Source organism: Hyla sarda, chromosome 2, assembly GCF_029499605.1.
Source record: "Hyla sarda isolate aHylSar1 chromosome 2, aHylSar1.hap1, whole genome shotgun sequence".
NCBI lineage: Eukaryota > Metazoa > Chordata > Amphibia > Anura > Hylidae > Hyla > Hyla sarda.
In genome coordinates this window covers 98,415,065-98,440,051 of record NC_079190.1, presented here as the reverse complement: position 1 = coordinate 98,440,051, position 24,987 = coordinate 98,415,065, and the positions used below count along the sequence as shown (strand labels likewise).

Genomic DNA, 24,987 nt, shown 5'->3' with positions numbered 1-24,987 from the left:
ATATAACATTATAATGTACTTACGCTGTCCATATGGTAAGGATCTCGGTCCTCCTCTTCTTTCTGTCGCTCACCGGAAGCTCTGTACTTTTCAGTTTTCCGATGACGCTCGACTTCTTTTTTCATTGCTCTGCCGCCATCTTAGCCCGGTGACTCATACCTCCCATGAGTCCACGTGGGCTCTGCCGGCCTCCTAGCCCGGAGTCGGCTACTCCCCCCTCACTAATCTATTAATTTATTCAGGTTTGCTGAGCTGCCATAGGCTTAGCTCAGCAAACGCCGCTGGCTAATCTACATTATAGATGTGCGCATGCGCACATCGTTATCGCCGCTGGCCGATAAATCAGGGGGGAGGGCAGGAGCGAACAGGAAATGCATTATGGGAGATGTAGTCTTTTACGCTACACTCCATATGCACTGTACCCGGAAGTGACTGGATTTTCGGGTGGGCATAGCGGACAAACGGCTGGACCGATTCGCGTGGAAATGGCATCTTTGGAAAGGTAGGAGTCTAGGCTACATTATAGTATTAATTTAGAGCATCGGAGTTCTCCTTTAAAGTATAGGTAACTGGCCAATCACATTCAACCTTGCATTCATACCATACATTCCCGACCAATCCACATCCATATTACAACCCTATCATGCTCCTCCTTAAGTAATAACGTGCCCTATGTCACCTGTAATAATGACAACATACCCCTCTTGGAGTTCCAGGTGCACCTTATATGGCCTTATAAGGCCTTTTTATGGTCTCCCTGATCATCTATTTCACAGATTGCAAATAATGTAAAGAATTATTGAGCAATTTTTATTCTGCAAGATAATAGACTTGCAATGCTGTCCAGCTCTGAAATAGACTATAAATACACATATTTATTATGCAAAAAAACAGCACATCCCTGTAGGTTGCAGATAAACGCCTTTGAGACTAGAACAGTAACACACAAAGCCCTGTGTGATGCAAAGAGACCAATTAGAGGAGAAGTCTGTCTGACAGCATTTGCTACTTCCGTGCAATAAAACAATATATTGCTCCAAGGTTTGGCTTGGGAGTCCTCTCTGCAGACTTCATTTGATCTCACATTTGTTTCTAAATCTGCGTTTGACAATGCATGCACTTTTCATATAATAAACTGCTCAAAAAAATAAAATGAACACTAAGATAACACCTCCTAGATCTGAATGAATGAACTAATCGTATGAAATACTTTTGTCTTTATATAGTTGAATGTGCTGACAATAAAATCACACAAAAATTATCAATGGAAATCAAATTTATCAACCCATGGAGGTCTGGATATGGAGTCACACTCAAAATCAAAGTGGAAAACCACACTACAGGCTGATCCAACTTTGATGTAATGTCCTAAAAACAAGTGAAAATGAGGCTCAGTAGGGGGACATGTATCATTTACTCTTCACGTCTACAAATTTTGCGCAATTGTGCTTTTTTTGCATTTGTGTGGTGGTTTTTTTGGTGGATGATTTTCAAAAGTTGTCACCTGTTTGGTGTACCGTACACCATTTTATCCAGTGGACTGGTATGTATCATTTGCGCAAGAAAAATGTGGTTTTTTTTTTTTGCACAATTGCGCTTTTTTAGCAAAAAATCTAGTGGTAGCAAGGACACGTAGAAAAGTGTCGGACGCTGAATGATGCAGGAGCCAGCCGTCAGCACTGCAATACTACAACTACTCCCATCATGGGACAGAATCTGTCCCAGGATGGGAGTAGTCGTAGTACCGCAGTGCTGAGGGACGACTCCTGCATCCCCCGGCTGCGGGACTCTATTGGTACTGTTAGGACGGAGTCTGTCCAAGATGGGAGTTATAGTCCAGGGGCTGAGGTGCTGATTGCAGCAGGTCATTCTCCAGAGAACTTAAAAAGCCAGAGGTACATGCGGCTTCACTGCGCTCCCCGCAGGCTCCTGTATACACAGGGAGCACAGTGAAGCCACATGTGCTGCCAGCTTCTGTATACAGCTCTCATAATTCATAATCCCCGCCACTGGAACACGGGAGCTCTGATTGGTGAATAGTTATTCACCAATCGGAGCACCCGTGTTCCGGTGGGGATTATGAATTATGAGAGCTCTATATAGAAGCCGGTGGCACATGCGGCTTCACTGCGCTCCCCGCCGGCTCCTGTATACACTGTCATAATTCATAATCCCCACTGGAACAAGGGAGCTCTGATTGGTAAATAGCTATTCACCAATCAGAGCTCCCGTTTTCCGGCGGCGGGGATTATGAATTATGACAGTGTATACAGGAGCCAGCGGGGAGCGCAGTGAAGCCGCATGTACCGCAGGCTTTTTAAGTTAATAAATGCGGATTGCAACAGGTCTCTAGAGAATGTTGACGGAGTCTGTCCATGATGGGAGTAGTAGTCCATGGGACAGATCGGCAGAGGGACAGATCGCACTGGGTCTCACTCCTCAGACCCCCTGTGACCTTTACTACTCCGCCCCACTAGTGATGACATCATCAGGGGGTGGAGCTACACAGTCCAGGCCTGAAGCCAAGGTGGTAAGTAAGGCTGTGTTCTCATGCGTTTTGCATAATGGGAACAGAATCTTTCTGGCAGTGTGTTCCCGAACAGTGAGACTCCAGCTGTTGTTTAACTACAGCCCCCATCATGGGATTTGAAGTTTAGCAACAATTGGAGGCTCCCTGTTTAGGAACACACTGCATTATGTGCGCTCTCCCCGGGGGAGAGCGCAAAAAATGTACTAACCCATTTTTCATGTTTTTCTTTTCATTTCAGATATTTATGAATGTGGAGGATTACATCAGATTTGGTGGACTGTGACGATGACCAGCGGTTTTTAATGTCAATAAAAGGGTTAACGAGGGCTGTGGGGGGAGTGTTTTTTTAAATAAATTTTTTTTTCAATGTGTCGTCTTTTTTATAATAGAATTTTCAGGCTTAGTAGTGGAAGTCGTCTTTTAGATGGAATACATTACTAAGCCGGGGCTTAGCGTTAGCACTAAAAACAGCCAGTGCTAACCCCCAATCATTACCCCAGTACCCAACACCAGAGGGCCGTGGAAGAGATGGTACCAACAGGCCCTGAGCATCAAATATGGTGCTCCTGGGCCTAGGTGGTAACAGGCTGGCGTTATTTAGGCTGGGGAGGGTCAGTAACAATGGTCCTCGCCCACCCTGGTAACGTCAGGCTGTTGCTGCTTGGTTGGTATCTGGCTGAGAATGAAAATACGGGGAACCCTATGCGTTTTTTTTTTTTATCAACCAGATACCAACCAAGCAGCAACAGCCTGACGTCACCAGGGTGGGAGAGGACCATTGTTACTGGCCCTCCCCAGCCTAAATAATGCCAGCCTGTTACCGGCTAGGCCCAGGAGCGCTATTGTTGATGCTCCAGACCTGTTGGTAATTACTACCCCGGCACCCCTGTGGCGGTGGGTACCGGGGTAATAATTGGGGATTAGCACTAGCTGGTTTGTGGCTAACACTAAACTCTTTTATTGACATTAAAAAAAAAAAAATCTGGTCATTGTCGCAATCCACCGAATCTGACATAGTCCTCCACATTCACGTATCTGAAATGAGAAGAAAAGGAGAAAAAAAAAGGTTAGTACATTTTTGTTGCTCTCCACTGGGGAGTGCGCCCATACTGCAGTGTAACAGGGAGCCTCCAATTGTTGACATCTGCCTACTGTATCCTGTATATACAGTCATCTATAGATGGGTGTATATACATGATAGCGCACAAAGACTTAACCCAGAACTGCTCAGCAGCAACGTGGGTTAACACTTTCTTTTCTGGGCTCCTGTATAGTATACATGGGTACACTATGCACCCCAGTATACTATGCAGCCGGCAGAGGTAAGTAGTAATGCTCTGCACCCTGTATATGTATATACTATGCATCACTCATTACGTCCTTACACTCTGTGGACCGGGCGCTCTGCATCTGACCCACAGAGTGGTACCTGAAGGTAGTGAAAACTGAATGATTGTTTCCACACACGAGAACACAACGTTACCAGGTGAGCAGCTTACATGCCTTTGTAAACACTTTATTATTCTCTTTTATTACACCATGAGTGCTGTTTTCTGTTTTTTCCAGATATTCCTCTTGCAGGAACTGCTGACACACTCCAGCCACATGAGGTCTAGCATTGTCTTGCATTAGGAGGAACCCAGGGCCAACTGCACCAGCATATGGTCTCACAAGGGGTCTGAGGATCTCATCTCTGTTCCTAATGGCAATCAGGCTACCTCTGGCAAGCAAATGGAGAGTGTGATTGACTTAGTTACATTGTGTTGTTTAAGTGTTCTCTTTATTTATTTATTTTTGAGCAGTGTATAATAGCCTACTTCTAGCAAAAGGAAAATTCAGACTAGTAGTTGTATTTAGTAAATCCATGCTTGGTTCAATAAACATGTTATTAGAAGTATGAAAACTTTACACTTGCCTGTGTACCTGTCATTAGTAAGGGTGCATTTACCCGTATAGCAAAAACGTGGTGTGAATAAACCCTAATGAAAATTAATATGTTATAGATTAGCCTATTTGAATTACCTTTCTAATATATTTCATAATACATTTTGGTAACCTTTTATTTGTTAAATCAACCCTTAAAAGTTTGGCCACCAGGGGTCGTTCTTCTTGTCCTGCTTACAGATTGTCTCCTGCAGCAGCAGGGCAGAGACAAAAGTCAGGAAATGCAGGTTAAACCTCAGTTGAGCACAGTGTACAAAGCGGAATATTCTAGCTCCCTTTCCATTTCAGCCGAGCTAGACTGTAGAGTCATGATGCTCTACATGACTCCACCCTTGGGAAGCTGCTGGGCAGAGCTGTGCACACAGTAAAGTTCAATGCCAGAGCTGGGGTGGAAAGGGGGGGGGGGGGTGCAGTCAACCAATCACAGTCCATCTCACACTTAACTGCTCTGGGCTGCGTGTAGCAGAGTGAGGGAGAAAGTTCTCCCCAACAGGGGTTCAAATGATGTCACGCCTGCCAGTAAATACCCCTTTCCAGTCTGTGGAGCTCCCTGAGACTGAGCAAGAGATACACGTGACAAACTGACAAATAAAAAAAATAAAGTGAACTGGGAGGATTAAAAAATGTATCAATCATATGACAGGTACTATTTAGCCCCTAGAGGATGCTGGGCATACAGATATGCTCTGGGCGCCTGGGACTTAGCTCACCAGGATGTATATGTACGTCCTGCGTCCTGCCGTGGCTATGAAGCAAGTGCAGGAGCTGAGGGTCCTGGCTATCAGCAGCCAGCGACCTGCCGGTAATTGCAGACATCATAAATCACATGTCAGGCATTAACCTCTTAGATGTCATGATCAATATTGATCACAGCATATGCAGCGGTTTCTGATGGCTGATTTGATCAACCACGGATATCAGATCAGCTAAGATGGCGGACAGAGGTTTCCTTACCTGCTGTCATCATAGGGTCTTTTTCTCTGGTCTACCTTCAAGCAGACCTACCTCAGATAACACTGCTCAGTGCTATGCCCATGCATAATGACTGCAGTAAATTGTCCCCTGTGGAGACTAAAAAAGTGTAAAAAAAAAAAAAAAAAAATTTTAATAAAAAAAAGTTCAAAATTGAATAAGCCCCTCCCCCAATAAAAATATGCGGTATGCGGAAATGTCTGATATATTAAAATATTTGATCTCGTACAGTAAACGGCGTAAACGTAAAAAAAATACCAAAATCAAAAAATACCAATTTTTTTATCGTATATATAAAAAAATTATAAAAAGCAATAAAAAAGAACCATTAAAACAAAAATGACACCAATAAAAACTACAGATCACAGTGTAATTAATGAGCCCTTATATATCCCCGTATACAAAAAAATAAAAAGTTATAGTGGTGTAAGGGGACAAGTTTTTAAATATACAGATTTTTTTAATTTTATTTATAATGTTTGACTTCTTATTAAAGTAGTTCAATAATAGAAAAACTATATACAGTAGGGCAAAAAAAGTATTTAGCCACCAATTGTGCAAATGTTCCCACTTGATAAGATGAGAAGCCTGTAATTTTCATCATAGGTATACCTCAACTATGAGAGACATAATGAGAAAAAAATCCATAAAATCACATTGTATGAGTTTTAAAGAATTTGAGAGAAAATAAATTACGGTGGAAAATAAGTATTTGGTCAATAACAAAAGTTCAACTCAAGACTTTGTTATATACCCTTTGTTGACAATGACAGAGGCCAAATGTTTTCTGTAAGTCTTCACAAGGTTTTCACACACTTGCTGGTATTTTGGCCCATTCCTCCATGCAGATCTCCTCTAGAATAGTGATGTTTTGGGGCTGTCGCTAGGCAACACAGACTTTCAACTCCCTCCAAAGCTTTTCTATGGAGTTGAGATCTGAAGACTGGCTACGCCACTCCAGGACCTTGAAATGCTTCTTACGAAGCCACTCCTTCGTTGCCCGGGCGGTGTGTTTGGGATCATTGTCATGCTGAAAGACCCAGCCATGTTTCATCTTCATTGCCCTTGCTGATGGAAGGAGGTTTACACTCAAAATCTCACGATACATGGCCCCATTCATTCTTTCCTTTACACGGATCAGTCATCCTGGACCCTTAGCATAAAAACAGCCTCAAAGCATGATGTTTTCACCCCCATGCTTCACAGTAGGTATAGTGTTCTTTGGATGCAACTCAGCATTCTTTTGCCTCCAAACATGACGAGTTGAGTTTTTACCAAAAAGTTTTACTTTGGTTTCATCTGACCATATGACATTCTCCTGTCTGGATCATCCAAATGCTCTCTAGAAAACTTCAGATGGGCCCGGACATGTACTGACTTAAGCAGGGGGATACGTCTGGCACTGCATGATTTGAGTCCCTGGCGGTGTAGTGAGTTACTTATGGTAGACTTTGTTACCTTGGTTCCAGCTCTCTGCAGGTCATTCACTAGGTCCCCCCATGTGGTTCTGGGATTTTTGCTCACCATTCTTGTGATGATTTTGACACCACGGGGTGAGATCTTGCTTGCTTGCCAGATCGAGGGAGATTATCAGTGGTCTTGTATGTCTTCCATTTTCTAATTGCTCCCACAGTTGATTTCTTCACACCAAGTTGCTTGCCTATTGCAAATTCGGTCTTCCCAGCCTGGTGCAGCTCTACAATTTTGTTTCTGGTGTCCTTCGACAGCATTTTGGTCTTGGCCAGGAGTTTGGAGTGTGACTGTTTGAGGCTGTGGACAGGTGTCTTTTATACTGATAACAAGGTCAAACAGGTGCCATTAATACAGGTAATGAGTGGAGGACAGAGGAGACTTTTAAAGAAGAAGTTACAGGTATGTGAGAGCCAGAAATCTTTTGTGTTTGTAGGTGGCCAAATACTTATTTTCCACCATAATTTGCAAATAAATTCTTAAAAAATCAGACAATGTGATTTTATGGATGTTTTTTTCTCATTATGTCTCTCATAGTTGAGGTATACCTATGATGAAAATTACAGGCCTTTGTCATCTTTTTAAGTGGGAGAACTTGCACAATTGGTGACTGACTAAATACTTTTTTGCCCCACTGTAGGTCTCTATCAACAAGTCACTGCTCACCCTCCAGCAGCACACAAACATTGCTTAGCAGAAACCTGTCTACGTGGCATATAGAGGTGAACTTCCCTGCCACTATATTTCTTAACTGCCCCAATACTGCAGTAGTGGCAGTCCTAATATATAGAGTGTAGAGTTTAGAGCAGGTGTCACAGATTCTGTCATATTTGATGGGAAAAAAAAGAGCAGAAGATGCAACACTTTTTTCCCCCATCAAAATGACGGACCCCAGTTTGAGTCTTTGAAATTTTTTGTTTTATGTTCCTATGATGTAAAAGAAGATCAGAATTGACAATTCGGGTGTGAACACAGCATAACAAAGTCTTACGTTTGTAGCTAAAACATATACATTAGAAATAATTAGTATCCTTCAGAAAGTGTTTTTGGGCAGCCATTAACAGATGGCATATTCCTGTTTTGTGCACTGCCAGCTTAATAGAAGATAAACACCCTTTTCTCTAATATATACTAGGGAAATGTAACTTCCTTTAGAGCAGTTCCCTAGGTAACGTCATACATGTGCTGCTAAAATATACAATAGGTGAAATGTATGCATGCAATAATTAGGATCTGAATGTCATCCAAGCTGGTGATTCAGGATGCCAATGAAGTAAAAATAACACAGGGTAGCACTAATGGAATTAACAGCTTCAGCAACTTAACAAATAGAAGCTGAGCTAATCTTAAACCGTAAAGTTGGTATTTCAGATTGGTGTCTACAAGAAGTATTTTTATATTGTGGTGTTGCCACTAGTCACACATTTATAAAACTAGTAAAATGTTTTTGCAGCATGTATAATAATTATTCACTGTTGTGGAAAACAAACATTACAGATATAAAAGATAAATGTGAATATCAATGCTTGCACCGTCTTTTTTACCCGCTACTCCCGTTGAAATAAAGCGGCACCCGACGGATCCCATTGACTATAATGGGGTGCATCGGGACCCGCTGTTGCCCATTGCACCCCATCAAACAAACAAAAAATAAGTTTGATGGCCGTTCTTAACGGGGTGCAAAGGTAGTGTGAATGTAGCCTTAAAAACAACCTGTCATCACTTTATGCTGCCCGAACCACGAGTCATCGAGGTTACCATCAAAGACTTACTGGCCTCAATTGATAGATCTCTCTTTGTTTGAGATTAGGGAAAGATCAATCAATCAAAGCTGGCAGGGCAGCAGAAGCCATCGGGGACTGCCCCAATTACTCCTAGTTCAAGCAGCATAAGGATATTGTTACGCCGAGCGCTCCGGGTCCCCGCTCCTCCCCGGAGCGCTCGCAACATCCTCGCTACTGCAGCGCCCCGGTCAGATCTACTGACCGGGTGCGCTGCGATACCGCCCCCAGCCGGGATGCGATTCGCGATGCGGGTGGCGCCCGCTCGCGATGCGCACCCCGGCTCCCGTACCTGACTCGCTCTCCGTCGGTCCTGTCCCGGCGCGCGTGGCCCCGCTCCCTAGGGCGCGCGCGCGCCGGGTCTCTGCGATTTAAAGGGCCACTGCGCCACTGATTGGCGCAGTTGGTCTAATTAGTGTGTTCACCTGTGCACTCCCTATGTATACCTCACTTCCCCTGCACTCCCTCGCCGGATCTTGTTGCCATTGTGCCAGTGAAAGCGTTTCCTTGTATGTTCCTAGCCTGTGTTCCAGACCTCCTGCCATTGCCCCTGACTACGATCCTTGCTGCCTGCCCCGACCTTCTGCTACGTCCGACCTTGCTCTTGTCTACTCCCTTGTACCGCGCCTATCTTCAGCAGTCAGAGAGGTTGAGCCGTTGCTAGTGGATACGACCTGGTTACTACCGCCGCTGCAAGACCATCCCGCTTTGCGGCGGGCTCTGGTGAATACCAGTAGTAACTTAGAACCGGTCCACTAGCACGGTCCACGCCAATCCCTCTCTGGCACAGAGGATCCACCTCCTGCCAGCCGAATCGTGACAGTAGATCCGGCCATGGATCCCGCTGAAGTTCCACTGCCAGTTGTCGCCGACCTCACCACGGTGGTCGCCCAGCAGTCGCAACAGATAGCGCAACAAGGCCACCAGCTGTCTCAACTGACCGTGATGCTACAGCAGCTACTACCACAGCTTCAGCAATCATCTCCTCCGCCAGCTCCTGCACCTCCTCCGCAGCGAGTGGCCGCTTCCGGCCTACGACTATCCTTGCCGGATAAATTTGATGGGGACCCTAAGTTTTGCCGTGGCTTTCTTTCGCAATGTTCCCTGCACTTGGAGATGATGTCGGACCAGTTTCCTACTGAAAGGTCTAAGGTGGCTTTCGTAGTCAGCCTTCTGTCTGGGAAAGCTCTGTCATGGGCCACACCGCTCTGGGACCGCAATGACCCCGTCACTGCCTCTGTACACTCCTTCTTCTCGGAAATTCGAAGTGTCTTTGAGGAACCTGCCCGAGCCTCTTCTGCTGAGACTGCCCTGCTGAACCTGGTCCAGGGTATTTCTTCCGTTGTCGAGTACGCCATCCAATTCCGTACTCTTGCTTCCGAATTATCCTGGAATAATGAGGCCCTCTGCGCGACCTTTAAAAAAGGCCTATCCAGCAACATTAAAGATGTTCTGGCCGCACGAGAAATTCCTGCTAACCTGCATGAACTCATTCATCTAGCCACTCGCATTGACATGCGTTTTTCCGAAAGGCGTCAGGAGCTCCGCCAGGATATGGACTTTGTTCGCACGAGGCGTTTTTTCTCCCCGGCTCCTCTCTCCTCTGGTCCTCTGCAATCCGTTCCTGTGCCTCCCGCCGTGGAGGCTATGCAAGTTGACCGGTCTCGCTTGACACCTCTAGAGAGGACACGACGCCGCATGGAGAATCTTTGCCTGTACTGTGCCGGTACCGAACACTTCCTGAAGGATTGTCCTATCCGTCCTCCCCGCCTGGAAAGACGTACGCTGACTCCGCACAAAGGTGAGACAGTTCTTGATGTCAACTCTGCTTCTCCACGCCTTACTGTGCCTGTGCGGATATCTGCCTCTACCTTCTCCTTCTCTACTATGGCCTTCTTGGATTCCGGATCTGCAGGAAATTTTATTTTGGCCTCTCTCATCAACAGGTTCAACATCCCGGTGACCAGTCTCGCCAGACCCCTCTACATCAATTGTGTTAACAATGAAAGATTGGACTGTACCGTGCGTTACCGCACGGAGCCCCTCCTAATGTGCATCGGACCCCATCACGAAAAAATTGAGTTTTTGGTCCTCTCCAATTGCACTTCCGAAATTCTCCTTGGACTACCGTGGCTTCAACGCCATTCCCCAACCCTTGATTGGTCCACAGGAGAGATCAAGAGCTGGGGTACTTCTTGTTTCAAGGACTGCCTTAAACCGGTTCCCAGTACTCCCTGCCGTGACCCTGTGGGTCCCCCTGTAACCGGTCTCCCTAAGGCTTATATGGACTATGCTGACGTATTTTGCAAAAAACAAGCTGAGACTTTACCTCCTCACAGGCCTTATGACTGTCCTATTGACCTCCTCCCGGGCACTACTCCACCCCGGGGCAGAATTTATCCTCTGTCCGCCCCAGAGACTCTTGCTATGTCTGAATACATCCAGGAAAATTTAAAAAAGGGGTTTATCCGCAAATCCTCCTCTCCTGCCGGAGCTGGATTTTTCTTTGTGTCCAAAAAAGATGGCTCCCTACGTCCTTGCATTGATTACCGCGGACTTAATAAAATCACGGTAAAGAACCGCTACCCCCTACCTCTTATCTCAGAACTCTTTGATCGCCTTCAAGGTGCCCACATCTTTACCAAACTGGACTTAAGAGGTGCTTATAATCTCATCCGCATCAGGGAGGGGGACGAATGGAAAACTGCATTTAACACCAGAGATGGACACTTTGAGTATCTAGTCATGCCCTTTGGCCTGTGCAACGCCCCTGCCGTCTTCCAAGACTTTGTTAATGACATTTTTCGTGATCTCTTATATTCCTGTGTTGTTGTGTATCTGGACGATATTCTGATTTTTTCTGCCAACTTAGAAGAACATCGCCAGCATGTCCGCATGGTTCTTCAGAGACTTCGAGACAATCAACTTTATGCCAAAATGGAGAAATGTCTGTTTGAATGTCAATCTCTTCCTTTCCTAGGATACTTGGTCTCTGGCCAGGGACTACAAATGGACCCAGATAAACTCTCTGCCGTCTTAGATTGGCCACGCCCCTCCGGACTCCGTGCTATCCAACGTTTTTTGGGGTTCGCCAATTATTACAGACAATTTATTCCACATTTTTCCACTATTGTGGCTCCTATCGTGGCTTTAACCAAGAAGAATGCCAATCCTAAGTCCTGGTCTCCCCAAGCGGAAGACGCATTTAAACGGCTCAAGTCTGCCTTTTCTTCTGCTCCCGTGCTCTCCAGACCTGACCCATCTAAACCCTTCCTATTGGAGGTTGATGCCTCCTCAGTGGGAGCTGGAGCGGTCCTTCTACAAAAAAATTCTTCCGGGCATGCTGTTACTTGTGGTTTTTTTTCTAGGACCTTCTCTCCGGCGGAGAGGAACTACTCCATCGGGGATCGAGAACTACTGGCCATTAAATTGGCACTTGAGGAATGGAGGCATCTGCTGGAGGGATCAAAATTTCCAGTTATCATTTACACCGATCACAAGAATCTCTCCTATCTCCAGTCTGCCCAACGGCTGAATCCTCGCCAGGCCAGGTGGTCGTTGTTCTTTGCCCGTTTTAACTTTGAAATTCATTTTCGCCCTGCCGACAAGAACATTAGGGCCGATGCTCTCTCTCGTTCCTCGGATGCCTCGGAAGTAGAGGTCTCTCCGCAACACATCATTCCTCCTGACTGTCTGATCTCCACTTCTCCAGTCTCCATCAGGCAAACTCCTCCAGGGAAGACCTTCGTTTCTCCACGCCAACGTCTCGGGATTCTCAAATGGGGTCACTCCTCCCACCTCGCAGGCCATGCGGGCATCAAAAAGTCCTTGCAACTCATCTCTCGTTTCTATTGGTGGCCGACTCTGGAGACGGATGTTGTTGATTTTGTGCGGGCCTGTACTGTCTGTGCCCGGGATAAGACTCCTCGCCAGAAGCCTGCTGGTCTCCTTCATCCTCTGCCTGTCCCCGAACAGCCTTGGTCTCTGATTGGTATGGACTTTATTACAGACTTACCCCCATCCCGTTGCAACACTGTTGTTTGGGTGGTCGTTGATCGATTTTCCAAGATGGCACATTTTATTCCTCTTCCTGGTCTTCCTTCAGCGCCTCAGTTGGCAAAACAATTTTTTGTACACATTTTTCGTCTTCACGGTTTGCCCACGCAGATCGTCTCGGATAGAGGCGTCCAATTCGTGTCAAAATTCTGGAGGGCTCTCTGTAAACAACTCAAGATTAAATTAAACTTCTCTTCTGCTTATCATCCTCAATCCAATGGGCAAGTAGAAAGAATTAACCAGGTCCTGGGTGACTATTTACGGCATTTTGTTTCCTCCCACCAGGATGACTGGGCAGATCTTCTACCATGGGCCGAATTCTCGTACAACTTCAGAGTCTCTGAATCTTCTGCTAAATCCCCATTTTTCGTGGTGTACGGCCGTCACCCTCTTCCCCCCCTCCCTACTCCCTTGCCCTCTGGTTTGCCCGCTGTGGATGAAGTGACTCGTGATCTTTTCACCATATGGAAAGAGACCCAAAATTCTCTTTTACAGGCTTCATCTCGCATGAAAAAGTTTGCCGATAAGAAAAGAAGAGCTTCCCCCATTTTTGCTCCCGGAGACAAGGTATGGCTCTCCGCTAAATATGTCCGCTTCCGTGTCCCCAGTTACAAACTGGGACCACACTATCTGGGTCCTTTCAAAATCTTGTGCCAAATTAATCCTGTCTCTTACAAACTTCTTCTTCCTCCTTCTCTTCGTATTCCCAATGCCTTTCATGTCTCTCTCCTTAAACCACTCATCATCAACCGTTTCTCTCCCAAACTTGTTTCTCCCACTCCTGTTTCCGGTTCTTCTGACATCTTCTCCGTGAAGGAGATACTGGCCTCCAAGACGGTCAGAGGGAAAAAAAATTTTTTGGTTGATTGGGAGGGCTGTGGTCCTGAAGAGAGATCCTGGGAACCTGAGGACAACATCCTAGACAAAAGTCTGGTCCTCAGGTTCTCAGGCTCCAAGAAGAGGGGGAGACCCAAGGGGGGGGGTACTGTTACGCCGAGCGCTCCGGGTCCCCGCTCCTCCCCGGAGCGCTCGCAACATCCTCGCTACTGCAGCGCCCCGGTCAGATCTACTGATCGGGTGCGCTGCGATACCGCCCCCAGCCGGGATGCGATTCGCGATGCGGGTGGCGCCCGCTCGCAATGCGCACCCCGGCTCCCGTACCTGACTCGCTCTCCGTCGGTCCTGTCCCGGCGCGGCCCCGCTCCCTAGGGCGCGCGCGCGCCGGGTCTCTGCGATTTAAAGGGCCACTGCGCCACTGATTGGCGCAGTTGGTCTAATTAGTGTGTTCACCTGTGCACTCCCTATGTATACCTCACTTCCCCTGCACTCCCTCGCCGGATCTTGTTGCCATTGTGCCAGTGAAAGCGTTTCCTTGTATGTTCCTAGCCTGTGTTCCAGACCTCCTGCCATTGCCCCTGACTACGATCCTTGCTGCCTGCCCCGACCTTCTGCTACGTCCGACCTTGCTCTTGTCTACTCCCTTGTACCGCGCCTATCTTCAGCAGTCAGAGAGGTTGAGCCGTTGCTAGTGGATACGACCTGGTTACTACCGCCGCTGCAAGACCCGCTTTGCGGCGGGCTCTGGTGAATACCAGTAGTAACTTAGAACCGGTCCACTAGCACGGTCCACGCCAATCCCTCTCTGGCACAGAGGATCCACCTCCTGCCAGCCGAATCGTGACAGATATGTTCACATGGTAGAATTTCTGCAGTTCTGCAGAAATTACGTTCAGCAAAGCTTGCTGAACGGAATTGCGGGATTCTGGCAGGATTTCTGTGTTCTGAAAATTCCCCTGATATTTAATTGATTTCAATGGGATTCAGCTGCAGAATTCGGGGAAAATAAGACTGGTCTTATATTTTTGTCAGAATGCCAAAGGCAGCCGCGGAATGCCACGAAAATTCTGCTGTCTCAATTGGCCTGCAGAATCCCATTCAGATCAACAGGCAGCAAGTTATGGCAGAATTCCGAATGGAAATTCCACATTGTGAACATATCTTGACAGGAAGAACAGGTAATATAAATGCATAAAATATGTTAATACATGTTTGATGTAATTTGCATTATTGCTCTTTAGGGTGTATTAAGATCCTGACTCAAAAGTTTTTTTTTAAAGGACATGTAAACGTTGTTAGTAACAGAGTATTCCAGCAGAGAAATATATTTTTTAAATGTCTGATATTAAATGTGCAGTAAGGTGTATGTGCTTATTGCTATTGTAACTGAAAAGAATAGTGATTAACAGAAATGTCCTAGATTTTTACAGTCTACAGAAAATTATAATGCAGCCCCTACCCCAGACACCAGACATTTCTGTGTGCATAGTGTATAATGTTACTATACTACCTTATTTACACCTCTAGTAGTACAATAGGGTTGCCATTAAAGGAGTAGTCCAGTGGTGACCCAGTGGTGAACAACTTATCCCCTATCCTAAGGATAGGGGATAAGTTTGAGATCGCGGGGGGTCTGAACGCTGGGGCCCCCTGCGATCTCCAGTATGGAGCCCCGACAGCCGGCAGGAAGGGGGCGTGTCGACCTCCGCGCGAAGCGGCGGCCGACACGCCACCTCAATACAACTCTATGGCAGAGCCGAAGCGCTGCCTTCGGCAATCTCCGGCTCTGCCATAGCGATGTATTGAGGGGGCGTGTCGGCCGCCGCTTCGTGCGGAGGTCGACACCCGCTATCTGGCCGGAGAGATCTGGCCCCCATACAGAGAGATCGCAGGGGCCCCAGCGGTCGGACCCCCCACGATCTCAAACTTATCCCCTATCCTTAGGATAGGGGATACGTTTTTCACCACTGGACTAACCCTTTAACTGTCTGACAGTCTAGTGATAATGTGATGATACAAAACCCTAGAGCAGTGGTCTTCAACCTGCGGACCTCCAGATGTTGCAAAACTACAACTCCCAGCATGCACGGACAGCCGTTGGCTGTCCAGGCATGCTGGGTATTGTAGTTTTGCAACATCTGGAAGTCCGCAGGTTGAGGACCACTGCCCTAGAGTATCAGTCTATTGTGACTGGCTTAGTGTGAAATCTGTATTATTTCAAGATTACTTGAAATGGATGGTCACACAAAAAGAAACACCAGAAAAATATGTAAGAAAAAAATCTCTATATATTTATAATATAAGTTCAGTATTATGTCATGTTCTGATAATGCTTTCATTCAATATATATGTATTTATTTATTGAATTACTATTAAATTCAATACAATCTTTATATTTAATCTAAAGGGAACTATTTACCCAAATACTGTACTTCTAAATCTTAAGGCCATGTTACTACTATACTCAAAGTGACAAGCCGTTATGTGCTCAGGATGTTCCCTGCTGTGCTTCCTAAGTCTCAACATAACTGTACTCAAGAAAAAGCTTGGCATATAATCAAGAATGACAAAACATATGTATATGGGTGAAAAAAAATACTAAAACTATGCCCAAAATTGAATGTGCTTGAAATATTCAAATACACATTTTTGTAGGTGGCAACAGCATCCTGTTTTTCTCATGTCCATCTAAGGCTAGGTTCATACTGACATAGGATCAGAGCAAGCCCTCTATTCTAGCCACCATTGCCATCTTGCTCTGCACCATAACTTTATGTTGAAGAGGGAAATGTTACAGCAGTCCTTCTCCTGGAATAATGCTGTGGGGTGGCATAATGTACATTAACCAGACCCATTATTCTTCACTTTAGATACACAGCTCAGCGTTACAATGATATGCACATTTCTATAAAATGTTCCAAGAGCTGTTTTTCAACACAACAAAGTCAGGCCGCATGTTGCTCCTGCTAATGTGACCATGGCCTGTAGCATCTGAACTACAATTGTTTAGTCTTGAGAAGAGACGTTTAAGGGGGGATATGATAAACGTATATAAGTATATTAATGGCCCATACAAAAAATATGGAGAAAAACTGTTCCAGGTTAAACCCCCCCAAAGGACGAGGGGGCACTCCCTCCGTCTGGAGAAGAAAAAGTTTAGTCTCAAGGGGCGACACGCCTTCTTTACCGTGAGGACTGTGAATTTATGGAACGGTCTACCTCAGGAACTGGTCACAGCAGGAACAATTAACAGCTTTAAAACAGGATTAGATACATTCCTGGAACAAAATAAGATTAATGCTTATGAAGAAATATAAAATCTCATCCCTTCCCCAATATCGCGCCACATCCCTACCCCTTAATTCCCTGGTTGAACTTGATGGACATATGTCTTTTTTCGACCGTACTAACTATGTAACTATGTAACTTGTCTCCTATAGAGCTCATCTTGGAAGTAATTGGTTGACAATTGCAAAGAGAGCTGCCAGCATGTTAATAAAAAAATTCTAACAGAGCACCAACATGGGTTAAAAGGGTACTCCGTCCCTAGACAGCTTATCCCCTATCCAAAGAATAGGGCATAAGATGCCTGATCGTGGGGGTCATGCTGCTCAGACCTCCTGCAATCACCCAGCATTCTAAACAGTATGTTTAGAATGCTGGGTTTCCGCAGCGGGAGACGTGATGTCATTCCATGCCCACTCGTGATGTCATGCCGCGCCCCCTCCATTCTTGCCTAGAGGAAAAAAGGTTTCACCCTCAACACAGACAGAGATTGTTTACTGTTAGAGCAGTGAGACTATGGAACTCTCTGCCACATGATGTTGCTGGATGTTTTTCTGGAAAAATATAATATTACAACGATACTATAATAAATTTATCTGTATAGAACATTAACCCCTTAACGGCAATGGGCGTAAATGTACGTCATAATGACGTGGTACTTAACGCACCATGACGTACATTTACGCTCCGGACCGGTGCTTGTGTCATGCGCGGCAGGTCCCGGCTGCTATCAGCAGCCAGGGACCCGCCGGTAATGGCAGACATCTGCTATCGTGCGGATGTCCTCAATTAACCCCTCCGATGCCGTGATCAATACAGATCACGGCATCTGCAGCATTGCGGTAGTTTGAAAGGATGATCGGATCGCCCGCAGTGCTGCCGCGGTGATCCGATCATTCAGCATGGCGGCCAGAGGTCCCCTCACCTTGCTCCGGCCGTCTCCCGTGGTCTTCTGCTCTGGTCTGAGATCGAGCAGACCAGAACAGAAGATCACCGATAATACTGAGCAGTGCTGTGTCCTATACATAGCACTGCACAGTATTAAAGGGGTACTCAAAAGGATAGGGGATAAGATGCCTGATCGCGGGAGTGCCGCCGCTGGGGACCCCTGGGATCTTGCACGCGGCACCCTGTTTGTAATCACCCCGCGTGACGTCACGCTCTGCCCCTCAATGCAAGCCTATGGGAGGGGGCGTGACAGCTATCACGCCCCCTCCCGTAGGCTTGCATTGAGGGGCGGAGGCGGACATCACACACCGCCGGCCCTGTGGTCGTCCGTAATCAGACCCGGAGCGAACACGCTCCTGGGACTGATTACAAACGGGGTGCCACGTGCAAGATCCCGGGGGTCCCCAGCGGCGGGACTCCCGAGATCAGGCATCTTATCCTCTATCCTTTGGATAGGGGATAAGATGTCTAAGCACCGGAGTACTCCTTTAACAATCAAAGGATTGCTATAGATTGTTCCCTATGGGGACTATTAAAGTGTAAAAATGAAAGTAAAAAAAGTTTTAAAAGTAAAAAAAAATGTGAAAAATCCCCTCCCCCAATAAAAATGTAAAATGTCCTTTTTTCCCTTTTTACCCCCATAAAGTGTAAAAAAAAAAACAATTAATACACATATTTGGTATAGCCGCGTGCGTAAGTGTCCAAACTATTAAAATAAAATGTTATTTATCCCGTACGGTGAACGGCGTGAACGTAAAAATAAAAAAAAGTGCAAAATTGCTACTTTTTTGTCACATTTTATTAAAAAAAAAATTATAATAAAAAAATGTATAAAAGTTTTATGAACACAAATCTGGTATCAATAAAAAGTACAGATCATGGCGCAAAAAATGAGCCCTCATATTGCCACTTATACGGAAAAATGAAAAAGTTATAGGTCGTCAAAATAGAAGGATTTTAAACATACTAATTTGGTTAAAAAGTTTGCGATTTTTTTTTTAAATACAACAATAATAGAAAAGTATATAATCATGGGTGTCATTTTAAACGTATTGACCCACAGAATAATGAACAAATGTCATTTTTACCGTAAATTGTACGGCGTGAAAACGAAACCTTCCAAAATTAGCAAAATTGTTTTCTTTTTAATTTCCCAACACAAATAGTATTTTTTTGGTTGCGCAATACATTTTATGGTAAAATGAGTCATATAATTATGCAGGACAACTGGTCATGCAAAAAACAAGCCCTCATACTAGTCTGTGGATGAAAATATAAAAGAGTTACGATTTTTAGAAGACGAGGAGGAAAAAACGAAAATGCAAAAATAAAATTGGCCTGGTCCTTAAGGTCAAAATGGGCTGTGTCCTTAAGGGGTTAATTCAGGGATGTATTGTGATTGCCATACTGGAGTTGGGAAGGAATTTTTTCCCTGTCATGGGGCAATTGCAATAAGCCTCATGGGGGGGGGGGGGGCGGGCTTGCCTTCCTCTGGATCAACACAGTAGGGTTTAAGATTGAACTTGATTTACTCTTGGCTTTTTTCAACCTTACCAACTATGTAGCGGCGGATCTTATTAATTTGGGTGCCAAAGTGCATTCAGCGTGGCAGAACAGTCCTCAGACAACCATTAGTAAACTCATGGATAGCATGCCAAGGCTTGTAAGTGCGTGTAGTCTGCTGCGTTTTTCCTAATTCCATGACTTTTTCTTCTTGGCGTTGAGGAGTGTAACTTCAATAGGGTCAAAATTTGCAGAAATTGCCATTTGTATTTGTCATGTGTAAACTTAGCATAAGCAGCTTTGATAAATTTAGAGCATTCTTAGGGTGTTTTATAAATTTGGTGAATCTTTAAACTGTCTAGTCTAAGTTTACATTGCCTATTAGTTGGCTTTGATTGTGCCAGAATTCTGGGGCAAGTTTGGTGTCATCTCACCATCTTTTGCCAGGCTTGGGTCACAGCATGTGCAGAAGTGTTCCTTTAACATAAGAGAATAAACAATTCAAATTCAGCTGTGGGATCTTTATTCCTAATAGACAATTACCTCTTTTCATGTATTTATTTGTAGTAGTGGAATTCAGGTCTGTGCGGTGAAATGGATTTTACAGAAACAAGAGTATCAACAAGAAAATACAGAAGTTACATCAAGCACTGAAAATCACTAGGTAATATGTCATATTCTCTTTACTATGAATGTAGAAATCCATGAGCAAATAATAGAGCTTGCTGTTCCTGATATCACACTTTGATCAGAGTTTGTCATACAGAAGAGCACAATAACACAGCAGCTATTCTGTCTATAAGGGAAGCACTGCTGATATTTTGTGTGCAGGTCAAGTATATTGGTAGTTGGTACCTTAGCACGTTTCCTCTGAGCCCCTAGATAGTTGGGTTTATTCCTAAGGTTATGTTCACACATTGGAATGTCCGCACGGAAAATCTCTGTCTGGACATTTCGCCGACTGCAGGTGCCGGTATAACATGCTTGCACTAGGACCGTACAGGAATGCCCCGTCTCTTAGATGGCTATGCATTCCGTGAGAAATCCGCAGAAAGAATGAAAAGATTTGTTATTTTTGCGGATGGGGAAGCTGAATTTCTGAGCCATAAACATCTGGTGTGGAAATTCTGCCATGTGCACAACGCAGCAGAATCACGTTGAATACAATAAATACGGAATTCCAAATGGAAATTCGGACATGTGAACATAGCCTCATAGTTTTATATCAACCACTGCAATAGTGTTCTGCTGCTTTCACCCTTTCAGTGGCTGATATAAAACTATTAGGAACCCCCCCCCCCCCCAATATCTAGGGACATATTATTTAATTATTTTTATAAAACTCCTGTTATTATGAAAAGGGTACAAATGACATATATGCCCTTTTGTTTTTAGACATTAACATTTAGATTCATTTAGCCTAGTACCTTGATTTATACATACATTATTATACTTGTTTTATAGCATGCGGGAGGCTGGAGGAGCACCATTAAACATGGATACTGGTACTGTCAAAAAACATGAGTCGCCACTTACAGTCAATGAACAGGTATTTATATTTCATTAATAATCATAACAAAGAATAGTAAATTTATTATCATTTAATGTCCATTATATCTACATGCAACTCCAATTCCAAATGATTATTAAAGGAGAACTTTATTGCATCATAACTTATATCCTATCCGAAGGTTGCATATTTTATGTAAAAAATGAAGGGTGTTATTAAAACATTAAATTGTCCCCGCTAAAAACAAGCCTTTATATGGATCCATAGATAAAAAAAAAAAAGCTGTGGCAAACAACTCATCGGCAGGTTGACGGGTGTCTTCCCCACCAATGATTAGATATTGGAGGCCTATGTTAAAAACAGACCATCAACCAAATTATTATCATTTTTTTTAAATTTAAAAAAATTTTTTTTTTAAACTGCTTTAATGGAGAACTGTAGTGCAATATACATCCCCTATCCGGAGGATAGGGAATAAGTTATAGATCGTGGAGGGTCTGAGCGCTGGGCCCCCCGTGATCTCCTGTAAGGGCGCCCGACGTCCCCTCCTCCATGTATCCTGTGGCGCTTCCTGCAGACTGCCGCGGCCCCGTACAGGAGATCGTGGGGGGCCCCAGCAGTTGGACCCCCCGCAATATATAACTTATTCCCTATCCTTTGGCAGCGGTTCCTGCCTTCCTCTCTAACCCCATTCATGGATTGATATGGAAGCTTTCACTTGCCACAAGGTGAGCAGTCACTACCTAAGGAGTCCTCTAGGCCCCGCCACGTCTCTATCTCCTACTGTTATTATTATCTCAACGGTATCACACGAGGCGCCCCTGCGGGTCTCTTTATTTTTTCTTCTTTCATGTTTTTAACATAGGCCACCAATATCTTATCACTGGTGGGGAAGACACCCGTCAACCTGCCGATCAGTTGTTTGCCACAGCTTATTTATCTATCTACGGATCCATATAAGGGCTTATAAAATATGCTGCCAAACCATTTAAAAAAAATTGCAGTTTGAAAATTTGTGGGTTCTTTTTTACACCAGTCACTATCGTTTTTTTTTTTTAGTTTTTTTTTTTTAATTGCCCTGTTCTGACCCTATACCATTTATTTTATTTTATTTTTGGCATAGATTGAACTTAAATTTTTATAAAATTTTACATATTACATTTTTATATTTTCTGAGATGTAACATGATGGGGAAAAAAATGTGAACTTTTGTTTCATTTACGCTGTTCAAATGCAGGATTAATAATGTTATATTTTCATAGTTCGGACAATTTCACATGTGGCCATTTTTTCTTTTAAATTTTTGTTATTTGAAAATGTAGAAAAAGGAGAAAGATTACATTTTTTTTATTATGCAGGGAAATTTCTTTTTTTTATTTTTGACTGTCTAGTCACTTGATTGCTCATACAGATCAAAGCAGTTCTTCCATTGTTCATACATGTAACTGGACATGTTATAAGTTTATTAAGGTACAGGTACACTTTAAAAGAAAGTCAAATACTGTTTCACTGCTTTAAATATGTCCAATATGTCCCCTTTGCTAATATGTAGAGAGGGGCAGACAGACAGATGCAGTTTTGCAGTGGCAGGAACTCTGAGGAGAATTGAAGAATTCCTGTGCAGAGGAAAGCTGAGTTGTCACCCATAGCAACCAGAACGGAGCCCAGCTGCACATGGCCTGCGCGCCATTAATTTCTCTGGGAGCACCCGAGTTCCCGAGTACAACACCTGTGGATAGAGGATAAATTGTCTTTCACCGGGCAACCCCTTTAGACTAAGTTTCTACTAGTTTTTTTGTGCTGCGTTTTTTGGGTTGAAAAAAACGCCAGTGCAATTTCCTGCATCTGGCGTTTTTTCTTGCGTTTTTTCATTTGTGTGGAAATTGCACCTTGACAGTTTTTTTGGTACCCAAAATTTGTTGGGTAACAAAAAAAAAAAGGATGCAGCAGTGATGTATATATTTTATAACAACATTTTTATTATTTTTTAATAAAGTGTGTGTGTTTCACTTTTTCTCTATTTTTTACATTCTTTAGGTAGTACTACTACTCCCAGCATGGAACAAACTGTTCCATGATGGGAGTAGTAGTACCTGTACTATAGACATATCTCCCCGGGTGTCAGTCCTGACACCCGATGCTATCGTCCATAATATGGTAGAGATGTGGAGCGGCTCTATACAGCGCTCACATCTCTGCTCTATACTCTGGCCAGTGATGTGAATAGAACATCACTCATTCATATTTTCCGCCCAGAGCTGTGATTGGCCGGATGGTGGCAGCCAATCACAGCTCTGAGGAAAATATGAATGAGTGAGTGGCCGGCCGGAGTATAGTACAGAGATGCGAGTGCAGGAGAAAGCCGCTTCATCTCTGCTAGTGATACCCGCTGTGATCTTACCCGCTGTGATCTTTCCTTAACTGCAGGTACTACTATTCAGAACATGGAGCGCACTCTGCTTCATGTTGGGAGCTGTAGTACCTGCATTAATAGACAAATCGCAGCGAGTGTAACTTCTGACACCCATTTCGATTTGTCTATTAATGCAGGTACTACAGCTCCCAGCATGAAGCAGAGTGCGCTCCATGTTGGGAGTAGTAGTACCTGCAGTTAAAGGGGTATTCCAGGCAAAAACTTTTTTTTATATATATCAACTGGCTCCGGAAAGTTAAACAGATTTGTAAATGACTTCTATTAAAAAATCTTAATCCTTCCAATAGTTATTAGCTTCTGAAGTTTTCTAACTGCTCAATGATGATGTCATGTCCCGGGAGCTGTGCATGATGGGAGAATATCCCCATAGGAACTGCACAGCTCCTGGGACGTGAGTCATCAGAGAGCAGTTAGACAGAAAACAACAACTCAACTTCAGAAGCTAATAACTATTGGAAGGATTAAGATTTTTTTTTATCAAAGTAATTTACAAATCTGTTTAACTTTCCAGAGCCAGTTGATATATAAAAAAAAGTTTTGGCCTGGAATACCCCTTTAACCCGATAACGACCACGGACGAGTATAGACGTCCAGGTTGGCGGGCGTTCCCGCACCTGGACGTCTATACTCGTCCATTCTTCTCGTGGGTGCTGCCCAGTGCACCCACGAGATCGCGGCAGGGACTCGGCTGTATCAGACAGCCGGGACCCTGCTGCACTGCCAGGACCGAAGTAAACTTCGGTCCCGGCAGTTTTAACCCTTACAGCTGCGGTCGGAAGTGACCGCGGGCTGTAAGTGTTATGACAGAGGGAGGGAGCTCCCTCTGTCACTCCTGCAGCACCCCGCATCGCGATCGCGGGGTGCTGCATGTAATACGCGGCTGGCCGGGACCCTGCCGCACTGCCGGGAGTGAAGTTCACTTCACTCCCGGCAGTTTAACCCTTACAGCCGCGGTCAGAAGTGACCGCGCGCTGTAAGGAGTTCTGACAGAGGGAGGGGGCTCCCTCTGTCTCCTCTGCAGCACCCCGCAGCGCGATCGTGGGGTGCTGCTGCATACCTGGGCAGCCGGGGGTCCTACAAAGACCCCCAGGTCTGCCCTGGGTATTGCCTGAAAGGACGTGCCAGAGGCACGTCCTAATATGCTGCCTGCTAGTGAAAACTGGCAGGCAGCATATAACTGCAATGCTTTGGAATACTAAGTATTCCAAAGCATTAAAAAGTGTAAAAATAAATAAATAAATAAAATAAAAGTGTAAAAATAAATAAAAATGTAATAAAAGTGTAAAATAAATAAATAAATTAAATAAATAAATAAATTAAAAAAAAAAAAAATATATATATATATATATATATATATATATATATTAAAAATACATTTATTAAATTAATCTAATTTTAAAAAATGCATAATGTGTAGGATCGCATTGGCGGACATCCGCAGCATGTAATATGTTGCGGATGTCCACCATGTGATCCTACACATTATGCAGCAGTCACGGTAATGAGCTCCCTGCTGCGGCTGGGTAGCTTTGTGTGTCCACTCATAGCGGCGGATTTCCCGCCAGCAGTCATGCGCGGACACACTGAGCTACCCAGCCGCAGCAGTGATGGATATATTCGCCATGAGCGGGTGCTTATTCCCACAACATGGCGGATATATCCATCAGGAGCCTTAACTGTCACAGACAGACGCGTTATACAGCCAGCCGACCAAGGA

At 44.6% G+C, this 24,987-nt stretch overlaps 1 protein-coding gene across 4 annotated transcripts in view; it reads left to right on the top strand.

The window, feature by feature from the left end:
- POU6F1 (POU class 6 homeobox 1) overlaps nt 1–24,987 on the top strand; it is a 222,811-nt gene that overhangs the window by 134,900 nt on the left and 62,924 nt on the right. For 3 of the 4 annotated variants that reach the window (XM_056562662.1, XM_056562658.1, XM_056562661.1), the window contains exons 2-3: nt 19,894–19,990; nt 20,791–20,875. In XM_056562662.1, coding sequence (XP_056418637.1) covers nt 20,792–20,875 — 84 coding nt within the window. In that variant the 5' untranslated portion in view covers nt 19,894–19,990; nt 20,791. Of the gene's footprint in view, nt 1–14,622; nt 14,769–19,893; nt 19,991–20,790; nt 20,876–24,987 lie in introns of all 4 variants that reach the window. The other variant, XM_056562659.1, reaches the window with a different exon arrangement.